Below are 11,577 nucleotides of genomic sequence, written 5' to 3' on the forward strand. Positions count from 1 at the left end.
GTTAATGCTGGTTCCTAAATAGACGAAGTCTTTTACAACCTCGAAATTATAACTGTCTACAGTGACGCGGGTGCCGATACGCGAGTGCGCCGACTGTTTGTTTGAAGACAGGAGGTACTTCGTTTTGTCCTCGTTCACCACCAAACCCATTCGCTTTGCCTCTTTATCCAGTTTGAGAAGGCAGAACTAACAGCGCGGTTGTTAAGGCCGATGATGTCAATATCATCGGCATACGCCAACAATTGTACGCTCTTATAAAAAATTGTGCCTGAGCGATTAAGTTCTGCGGCTCGTACGATGCTCTCCAACATCAGGTTAAAGAAGTCACACGACAGCGAGTCACCCTGTCTGAAACCTCGTTTGGTATCAAACGGCTCGGAGAGGTCCTTCCCAATTCTGACGGCGCTGCTGGTGTTGAGCAACGTCATCCTACATAGCCGTATTAGTTTTGCGGGGATACCAAATTCAGACATCGCGGCATACAGGTAACTCCTTTCCGTACTGTCGAATGCAGCTTTGAAGTCGACGAAAAGATGGTGCGTGTCGATTCTTCTTTCATGGGTCTTTTCCAAGATTTGGCGTATTGTGAATATTTGGTCGATGGTAGACTTTCCAGGTCTGAAGCCACACTGATAAGGTCCAATCAGTTGGTTGACGGTGGGCTTCAGCCTTTCACACAATACGCTCGCTAGAACCTTATAGGCGATATTTAGAAGACTAATCCCGCGGTAATTGGCACAAATTGCAGGATCGCCCTTCTTATGGATTGGGCAGAGCACACTTAAATTCCAATCGGCAGGCATGCTTTCATCCGACCATATTTTGCACCTTACCAGCTCCTCGCCGCCATGTTTGAATAGCTCAGCCGGCAGTCCGTCGGCGCCCGCGGCTTTGTTGTTCTTTAGCCACGTTATCGCTATTCTCACCTCGTCATGATCGGGTAGCGGAACGACAATTCCGTCGTCAACGATTGGGGTATCGGGATCTTCACTTTCTCGGTGACATGCGCAGCTGTCACTGTTTAATAGGTTCGAGAAGTGTTCCCTCCATAATCTAAGATTGCTCTGTACGTCAGTCACCAGTTCGCCGTCTTTGTTCTTACAGGAAAACGCCCCGGTCTTGAAACCTTCTGTAAGCCGCCGAACTTTCTGGTAGAATTTTCGGGCGTTGTTCCTGTTGGCCAGCATCTCAAGCTCTTCGCACTCACGTATTTCGGCCTCTCGTTTCTTCTTTCGGATAATACGTCTCTCTTCCTTTTTCAGCTCTCTGTAGCGATCCCACATGGCTCGCGTTGCGCCCGATCGCAGCGTGGCTCTATAGGCGGCATCCTTTCTTTCTGCGGCAGCATGACATTCCTCGTCGTACCAATTGTTTTTTCGGGCTCGCCGGAATCCGATTTCTTCTTCGGCGGCGGTACGTAGGGAACGAGAAATGTTGCTCCATTGCTCGCGCATGCCGGGTTGTTGGGCAGTGCTCTCCGAGAGCAGGAGTGAGAGTCGAGTGGCGAATCTTCTGGCTGTCTGTTGTGATTGCAGCTTTTCGATGTCGAACATTCTTTGCGTAGGTAGATGTACGTTTTTTGCTGCACAGAGGCGGGTGCGCAGTTTGGCTGCAACAAGGTAATGATCCGAGTCGATGTTGGGTCCTCGGATCGTACGTACATCTAATACACTAGAAGCGTGTCTTCCATCTATCACAACATGATCGATCTGGTTTCGCGTTTTTCGATCAGGAGACAGCCAGGTGGCTTGGTGAATCTTCTTATGCTGGAATCTGGTGCTGCAGACTACCATGTTTCGGGCCCCGGCGAAGTCGATCAGCCTCTGTCCGTTACCGGATGTTTCGTTGTGCAGGCTGAATTTTCCGACTGTGGGACCAAAAATTCCCTCCTTGCCCACCCTGGCGTTGAAGTCGCCAAGCACGATTTTTATGTCGTGGCGGGGGCAGCGCTCATAGGAACGTTCCAGGCGCTCATAGAAGGAATCTTTGGTCGCATCGTCCTTCTCTTCCGTCGGGGCGTGGGCGCAAATTAGCGATATGTTGAAGAAACGGGCTTTGATGCGGATTGTTGCGAGACGCTCGTCCACCGGAGTGAACGACAGTACTTGGCGACGAAGTCTCTCTCCCACAACAAATCCGACACCGAATTTGCGCTCCTTTACATGGCAGCTGTAGTAGACGTCGCAAGGTCCCATGGTTTTCTTTCCTTGCCCCGTCCATCGCATCTCTTGGATGGCAGTGATGTCAGCCTTTACTCTCACGAGGACATCAACCAGCCGGGCAGAGGCACCTTCCCCATTAAGGGACCGGACATTCCAGGTGCATGCCCTCAAATCATAATCCTTAGTTCGTTTGCAGGGGTCGTCATCAGTATAGGGAGGTCTCATCCGAGGCTTTTTAAAACTTTTCATTGGGGGCGATTTTTAAGTGGCGGGTCCCAAACCCAACGCACAACCAGCTATCCTGGAATGTTTCGCCTTCTCACGTTAGCTCACTCCCGAACGGATGTTCGGAAGCTACCCAGAGGATACGTGGGCTAATCCCGGCCGTTGTGAGCTGCTTGAACCATATGCAGAAGAATCGTCCTGGCCATTCCCAAGTGAATGGCGATCAGTAACTTTCCCCACTTGCGTGGACTTCTACACATGGAACCATCCATCCTACACATGGAACCATCCTTAAAGCTACTATGAGCTTAAATTACTACAAATAGTTAAATATATATATATAATATATATAAATTAAAAAAAAAAATAGTTTAGAAATTCTTAAAATTCCCTTTTTGACAACAAAAAGTGAAGCGGAATGTAGAACTTGCGATCTTATTTAATTCTCTGAGTGCGCGGGCAATACGAGCATAAGCGCATAACTGGCGTTGAGCAATTTAACATGAAATGAGTAAGTGCTGCGTAGAGTTTTAGTAGGTATGTGTAAGTGAATGCTCCGTCATTGAGATGAACAATCAATTGCATTAAAAACAAAAGGCAGTTAGAGTATAGACTTTCTACTTTCTAGCGACTTTAAGTTAATTAAAATTACATAAAATTAAAAAAACGGGAATTGTAGAAAGCAATAGAACGTGAGAATTTTAATGCTCTCATATATTTAAGGATCACCTTTTGTACTCGCCCAATTCTCTCAATTGCAAATTGGTGTTGAGGTCTCCACACATGATGGAAAGAATAATGAAATGGCGCCTATCGTGGTGCCGTTACTTTGCTCTTAGCGAATTTAACAACGAGTTACGTGATTTTAGAACCAATATGGCCAAATTACGATTTTCGTAACTTCATTTAGCAGTTTTATTTAGCTTTTTTTTAACGTCTGGTGGCATTGCCCGCGATTGCAGGTGTTGTTGGTGTTCTTCTGCTTTCGGCAGACACATCTCTCTCTCGCTACTGCAGTGTTGCCTAGCTTTGGATGTAAAAACGCATTAAAATCCCCATTTAAGGAAAATAAAGCACCAAATTTTTATTGAATCACTTAAAGAACTTTGTATGCGTGACAAATTGTCTTTAGAATGTGCGTTTTTTTTTTTAAATAAATGTGTTATGATTGTGTACAATTTAATTTATGAGGTTTTTTTTTTAAGCGAGACTATTTTGTTAAGGGAACGACTTATTAACTGTATTTGAGGTTGTGTAACAAGATAAGGTAATCTTTTTGTAAAAATCTCGTTATGGTTTCTTCAGTATTTTCTGGTATTTTGTGGCTTATTTTTACAATGGATACACCTCTTGATGCCCTATGCCCCACTAAGGATTGATGGCCGGAAGAAACGATTACACCTCTATGGTTTTAATCCGCATTCAGTAAATTCAAACGCCTTTTAAAATGTGTATAAAGGTTTTCAATTTTAAGAAGAGTTAAGAGAGGGACATTTAATATTCTTGCCAAACCTTAAAAAGAGCAAAAAATTTAATTCACACTTTCAAAATACCAAATTTTATAAGAACGAACTAATTTTCATTAGCACTAAAATCTTCTCAGAGTTGCCTTTTTTTAAAGTTTCGGTAGCTTTAAATTAAAGAAAAGAAACAAACACGAAACTTCAAAATTTTGGCATTTTCGGTATAAAAAGGCACTAAATTTATTGCGAAGAGCAAATGGTTGGTAATACTGAACAACTTGGAAACGTGACGTCACGTACTCTCTAATGGGCGCAATCTTCTTTCTATCATTGTTGGCCTCTACATATACATATGTTTGTATTCTAATCTAGAGCGAACAAAGGAAGTGAAAAGTAATTTGAGAGTGTAAGGGTGTGAGAACGTCCAGCTATTACGCCATATAAAACATAAGAATGAGGAAGAAGTGGATACAACAAAGCTAATGTGACTATTGAGTTTAAAATGGGAGTCAAAGATCAGATCTTTGAATTCATGAGGAGATTAAAGTAAAATATTAGATATTCTATAAGATGATTGAAAAACTGATTGAGTTTTGGCAAAAGTGAAATGAAAACATTTCTTGATATTTGGAGAGATGCCAGAGTTAATGCACCAGCGCATTTATTTCCGATTGTAAGATTGGATTACTCTCAATATTTCTAATCGCAGAAAATATTTTCAAATCATTAGCGTATGGAAGAAAATTGGCAAAGTGAATTTATGTATTTACACTTCTTAATTGTTTTTAAATTAAATATAAATTTATATAAAAGAACAATAAATAAATAAAACATAAACTAAAATAAAATGAAAACTTTTTCTAATATTTAGAGAATCTGCAATCTCACGCAGCATCTGTGGAAATTGTTCAAATCATATCAAATCACATTATTAAGGGTATCCGATGGGTCCTTAATGGTTTTCAAATCAACCGCATAGAGCAAAAACTTGGCGTAAGAATTAGATTCGCTAATTGATTAAAATGACAAAAAGTAGTGGTCCTAATATGCTTCCTTGAGGAATACCTGAAGTAGCTTAACAACAAACCAGCGATATATACAACGCAGCTTCTATCCGTAAGATATAACTTAAGCCAGCACATAAAAAGATGGAGTGAAGCCAAGTCAAGCAAACTTCTTAATTAGAATTTTATGCGACGCTCTGCCAAATGCTTTAGAGAAATCCGCACAAATACAATCGATTTGGAGTCCTTTCGACAACGATTTTGTGTTTGTGTTTGGTTTTTTATTAGCGATTCTTAGATATTTTTCAGAAGCATTGTACAATTGCAACTACTATATAAAAAGGATACTAACTCATTTGACATTAAAGTTAAATACTTGTTTAAAAGCATTTGACGCATAATCGCTACTCGCTCTCCAGAAGGTCTGCTACCATTGTGCGCCTTAATCAGCAGTTTCAGCCGAAACGGTGATGCCAATTGGTCGCTCAAAAACTCCAATTTGACAAAGTGGCGCAAAATTAATCGCGCTATAGGAAGATTTATAATCTTTGCAAAGGATGTCGTACGTCAATCATATTTGACACTTGTGAACTAGACAGCTGTGGTATATAAATAGACAAGCGATGATGCGCGTAAAGATCAAAATAAAGATTTCCATCAGTCAAGCAAACATTTTTTTGTATTTAGTAAAAAAGTTGTTCAAAGACAAAGTGGATGACTAATTTTGGGCCACCTTTAATTTTTTTTTGGTGGGATAAATCGTTAGGGATAAATCTTACGCCAACCATCCAGAGACGATTTAAGAGTTGAAACAGCATGAGAATTTGGAGATAATACTAAAAAATTGGGTTCACAGAATGGGAGGCCAGGCTTGGAAGTCATTTGAATTAAGTTATATGCCATGCTTAATGAAAAAGAATAAATCTTCCCATAAAATTCTTTGAAAAATATTCATACGTCTTTTGTTTTTAGCGAAAGTAAATTAAACTCCTATCGCTAGATGGACCACCCTATACTCGAGACCTTCAAAAGAGGGTTTCACAAATATTTTAGAGCTCGACGTGAATCTTTTGATGTTTGTTAGATTAATGTTTAAAGACCAAGTCCCATGATGTCAAACTCCATTAACAGTTTTTTGAACTGACCTTTCAAACCTCTGCCGTCAGGAAGATTAATTTGAAACGCTTTCATTTTACAAAGAAGTTCGTACGAGTTTAATTTAGCTTTTTTATTTAATCTGAATTTCTAATTTATAATTAAATGATAATTGTGACTGCGACTTTGTTTTTGTTAGTTCCACAGCCAACCAGAGCTGTTGATATAATGGAGAAGAGTGATGGGGTATAGGTTGGCGCACAGTCTCAGGCGGTCGAAGAAAGGTACCCAGTGACCTTCGTCAACGTCTAGCTGCCAAACCCGGACATTTACAGAGAAAATGCTCAACAGTCTCTTTCTTTGAAAGGTCCCCACAGCTTTTGCAAATGGGGCTTTTCCGCATGTGTTCCGATCGTCCAGTGACCGGTAAACGCAGCTGCGAGTTTGGAAATGGAATGGCGAGGAGTCCAAAGGACTTTCTGAGTCCTTCCTGTGACGTATTGGGGCCAAAGGGTTTTTGAAATAGCACATGAAGAAATGGAGCTTCATCTTTTCTGCGCTTTCCTGAGAAATAATTTGTGTAGTTCCACTTTAACAACTGTCAGTGGGTGCCGATGCCCAGGTAGGAGGTCTCTGAGACCAATTCAGTCGACCCCTTCCTGGCAAACTCATAAGCAATTTCATTTCCTTCTATTACCTGGTACCCAGATCAGAGAAGAGTTACCTGCACAGCCAAGAGATTTGATCTACTAAATTTTGATTACTAATTTCGCTCTGCACCATGGCGTCGTCAGAGCCTTGAGCGCAGCTCGACTATCGGAGAAAATGTCAATATCTCCCTCGCTCCCGCGTTCCCTAAGCATTTTGCATGCCTGCAGGATCGCAAAAACTTCTGTTTGAAAAACACTAGCAGTATTCGCCAGTTTAAAGGATATAGATAAATTGGCTGAGTTAGATAAAACTCCCACTCCGACTCCCGATTCCATTTTGGAACCGTCAGTGAAGACAGAGATGCAAGCTTCGGTGCAGATTTTCCCCTCGATCCAATCCTGCCTATTTGGAAAGATTGCCCTAGCACGACCCTCAAACTCTAGTTCGAACTCGAAATTCGGAGAAATACGGTGTTAATTGGCCGAAAATGCTACCATGTCCCTTGATAGATTGCTTCCGAAGGTCCACCTCCTTTAACCTGGTTGCACTTTGAGCAGCGATGGAAATAACGAGAGAATCGATGGGAAATAAATGCAAAAGGACAATCAAGGCAGCACTGCGACAAGTTCTACATGCACCGGTGATGCCAATGCGTGCAGCCCTTTGCACCCTCCGCAGTTTAGTGATATTATTGCCCTTCCGTAGAGCTTCCCAGCTTCCAAACCAGGCATCCATACGTTAAAATTGGCAAAACCACTACGTTGTACATCCAAAGCACGACCTGTGCTTTGAGTATTTCCGAAATATTTATTAATAATTAATAATTAATAAATTACTTTTTATTTTTCATTTATAGTAGCTTTGAAAAATCCTGTTAAACTTGAGCTGATTTGCTTTAATGAAATAGTCTACTCATATTTTTGGTCGCACAGGGTTTAAAAGTAAAGGGTCTTGCAAACGAGACGCCTAGATATCAACATATTACAAAATTCGTATTTTTTTCGGTGAAAATAATCGTCGGAATGAGTCGACAATGCAAAGGTTGGTGAAATAAGTTCAATAAATTGATTCTGTGGAGCATAGAAAAAGGACTGGTAGGCCAGACATGGTTTTTTTGCAAAGTAAAATCTATGTGAATAAGCCAACAATGATTCCAAGAGCGGAAACACAACATTCGGACTGATTGGTGAACTCAGATGGTGAACTCAATGCGATAATTGACGATGAGACGTACACCTCGAATAGGGGGAGTTTGGTCAAGAATCCAACAGAGTGTACGCTACAATAATTTATTTTTTAACTTTATTTATTTTACAAAGAAATTAGTTTTATGATGATTTTGATGATGGAGATGATTTTCTACCTGAAGTCAGCGCACCGAGAGTTTGGCGAACAGAACAGTGAATTTGTTAAAATATCGCTGGATATTGTTAAACATCGAGCGCCCCTATTGGATACCCCTATATATGATATTTACATAAATATATAAACATGTGTGCATTTGTCATTATCAATCACCTTCGCATCCATGTTGCTGCACTTCAATCGCTTCGTTTTTTTTTGTTGCTTTCGATTTCGTCGATTTCGGCTTCAAGTTCCACGCACTTCTTTATTTGTTAATTATTTTATGAATTTCTGTATTTATTTAATTCATACAATTTGTAATTTTGGCGTCACTTATACGTGCGTATATGTGTGTGTGTGTGTGTTTACATGTATTTCTTGTTCCACTTAACGTTTTATGAATTTGTAAATTGTTTTCAATTTCAATGATTTTGCCGCGAGACCTCTTTTAACTCAGTCCGTCGTTATTGTTTTTGCTATTGCAATCGTTCGTATGCAAAGGATGTCCGTTGCTTATGCGCTGCGCTGTCCTCACACATACGTCACGTCGCAGTTATCTGTATGAATAACTAATTGCCGGACACGCTCACGTTCAAGGAGTCGAGAATGCAAAGCTATCACCGGTGCTGGCACAACACACAAACACACGCGCGTCTGGATATTAAACAACCAGCAACAAGTGATAAATTCACCACAAATTGCGAAATTGTCAATGTTCGCCTTTGTTTTGCTAATTTGCCGCTCTGCGAGTGTAGGCGTTCTTGTACGTGATTTGCCAAACGTTTCACTTTCAGTACTTTTAACCTTATTTTCCGCACCAAATGCAGCCAATTTAGTTCACTTCTTAATTCACACTATTTCAGTTCAAAAAAAAGTCCCGTTTTCAATTGCAATCGCAATCAACCTAAAAGCGCACACGTTTCACATCAGATTGAGCCGCTCAGCGAGAGCAGCGAACCTTTTATACCTTTACAGCTTTTCCAATGTCGGCAGCAACGTCGGCTTGCCTAGCACAAGCAATAGCAATAGCAATAACAATAGCAACTGTGACTGGGGATTTGCCGCTTGCTCTGCCTTAGCTGTACCAGTAGTTGCGTCTGCGGCTGCGTTTGCGCCGGCAGCTGCTGCTCCCGCTAAGGTGGCGTTGGAGTGCAGGCTGCGTCAAATCGTGTCTTGATCTTGTTGTGGCAATTAAAATCGCTTATGCGAGTTAACCGGCATAGAGTAGTAAGTTGGCTAACTGCCTGGCAAGCGAGTCGTGCAGCAGCGACAGCAAAAGTTTGTGTTTTCTAGGCAAGCGTTTTGTGTAGCTGCGGTCTCGAGCGCGCGCAAGCTGCTGTTGGGGCGATGTTGTTGGTAGGAGGATTCTTAGTTTTATTCTGTGCGTAGTTACCCAAGGCTTTATTTAGCCAATTCTTAATAATTTTTTATACTTTTTTTCATTTTTGAATGTTTTATGCCTTGCAAATTTGCTTTCAACTTCTTGTTAATACAACTAATTTTTAAAAGTTGCAAATTCAATGGTCACGGGTCAGCTTGGAATTGCATTATTTGCTTACGTTTAGTGGAGACTGCAATTTTAGGCGCTTGTAAAAAATTAAGTTCAATTAAAATGATTAAGTATTTGGTTTATTGATTAAATCTGTTGCACAAACTTTAACTAATACTGCTGAGCTTTCATTTTGTAAGAAAAAAATCATAAAAATATTCTTCAATTAGTGATTGTCTGCTTTGCAAAATGTTGAAGGCTGCCCTTTGACAAATCCAGGTACTAAAAATGTTCTAAATTTCAAAGTGTTTTTTAAGCCAAATTTGATTCTTTCAATTATTTTTTTCATTTTCGCCGAGCCATAAAATTAGTTATACGAGTCGTGGCTATTCAAGTACTTTGTGCACTCAATACGACAGCAGCAGGATGCTTAAAGTGCTGGTCTTCCGAAGCTTGCACTCATGTACAACCCCCTCTGAAGAAGTTGTGACGATCCGGCAGAGAAAGAGACTGTTGAACACTTTCTTTGCAAATGTCCGTGTCGGGAGGCTCACGCTTGAGATTCCTCAGTGTTCCTTTCGAGGATAGCCTGAGCCAGTTTTCCCGCCTAGATCCCCACTTCCCAACTACATCAACATCTTCCTTTAAGTTTTTGAAAATTTTCGCAGGTGTTGGTCTACAATATGGTATCAAAATGGCACTCCAGTGCTACTTGTAGTGTATCCGTGTTACTTTTACCATCTACTTTACCTACCTACCTATTGTGGGTATTATATAATGAGGCTGAAGCTGTATTTTCTTTTCTAGATTTCATAGATATTTGCTTCAACCTCAATAAACAGACCTCATTGATCCCTTTAACGTTCCATACGAATTTTTCATTGGAAACATGTTTCTGTAAGCTCCTAAACGACTCCAGCTACATTATCTCTTACAGCTGCATCGGACTCTATTATTTTTTCTCCGGGAGCTCGCTCAATTTTTTCCATACTTTGAACGCTAAAGCCGTAATTTTGCCTAATACGAGTGCAGTTAGTTTCCAAAAATCAAATTAATAGATAGCCAATTTTGTCGGTCAGAAGAGCCTATCACTTTCAAATACTTGTTCGAATCTATAATCTGAAAGTGCATTTGGTAATTAAAAAAAGCGTCTTCTGGGCTTGGGCCTTTTTTCACGATTTCTTCCTTCACGTCTAAAGGGTTAAAACTGTCAGAATTTATTGTTTTACCAGTTTGGTCGATTTTTACACATGAACTCGTTTCGGAGCCGAAGAACTAGGTTCAAACGACTCTTTAGCCTCTTGTTTTGATTTAGGATCATTGTGATAGACCCAAGTCTCTTTCATAAGGATCAATCGGAGCAGGAAATCCACTTTATCCTTTCGAAAATACTCTAAATGTTGCTGAGAAACCCACATTCGAATGTGTTTTTGAGCCATTGTTAGCAAATGCGGTACCCAAAGTGCACACAGTTTTCTGAAACCCAATACTTCAGTCAAAATATTGCTTACACTGCCCAATGAGATGCCTGGGGCTTCTATTAAATCTCTTTTACGAAGCATGTTTTTAAAGTAAGTACCGTCTTTAAATTACACCGCCGCAGCGCCGCGGTCGCCGTTTAGCACATGCGCGTCCTGTAGATACATCTGTAGGGAAGCTCTGCTACCACCACCTGGTACCGCATCGAATACTTTCAGAGCCGCAGCGTTTGTAGCCATTCGGACGACATGACCCAGCCAACGGATGTAAAATCTTTCAGACAGAAACACAAGGTGAAGTCCAAAATAAACAAGACTGAGCTGAAATAGAAACGACGGGAGCTTTGTTCTCAAGTTTATTTATTCAAAACAGTCCCCTCAGGCCTCGATACACGGTTCTGCGCGTATAAAAGCTTTTCGAAAGAGTGTTTCAGGTCATTGACCGGAACTCGGAATGCCCTTCAGGATGTCGGATCGCCTCTACGGCCACAAAACGTTTTTCTTTTATAGCCAAATGTAATTCTCCGAATAGCTAAAAGTCACAGGGAGCCTTATCTGGCGAATACGGTGAGTGATTGATGGTTAAAATGCGATTTCTAGTCAAAAAATCAGCCACAACAATAAATGCTTCAAAACGCCAAGTTTGGCCCGTTGGCACGAACTCTT

At 40.9% G+C, this 11,577-nt stretch overlaps 1 protein-coding gene across 1 annotated transcript in view; it reads right to left on the reverse strand.

Annotated features, from left to right (window-relative positions):
- The window catches only part of LOC129239409 (uncharacterized), a 32,872-nt gene extending 24,011 nt beyond the window's left edge, over positions 1-8,861 (reverse strand). The window contains exon 1 of the mRNA XM_054874878.1: positions 8,119-8,861. Coding sequence (XP_054730853.1) covers positions 8,119-8,130 — 12 coding nt within the window. The 5' untranslated portion in view covers positions 8,131-8,861. The remainder of the gene's footprint in view (positions 1-8,118) is intronic.
- Between the last annotated feature and the right edge of the window lie 2,716 nt (positions 8,862-11,577).

Source organism: Anastrepha obliqua, chromosome 1 (assembly GCF_027943255.1).
Source record: "Anastrepha obliqua isolate idAnaObli1 chromosome 1, idAnaObli1_1.0, whole genome shotgun sequence".
In the NCBI taxonomy this organism is placed as follows: Eukaryota; Metazoa; Arthropoda; class Insecta; order Diptera; family Tephritidae; genus Anastrepha; species Anastrepha obliqua.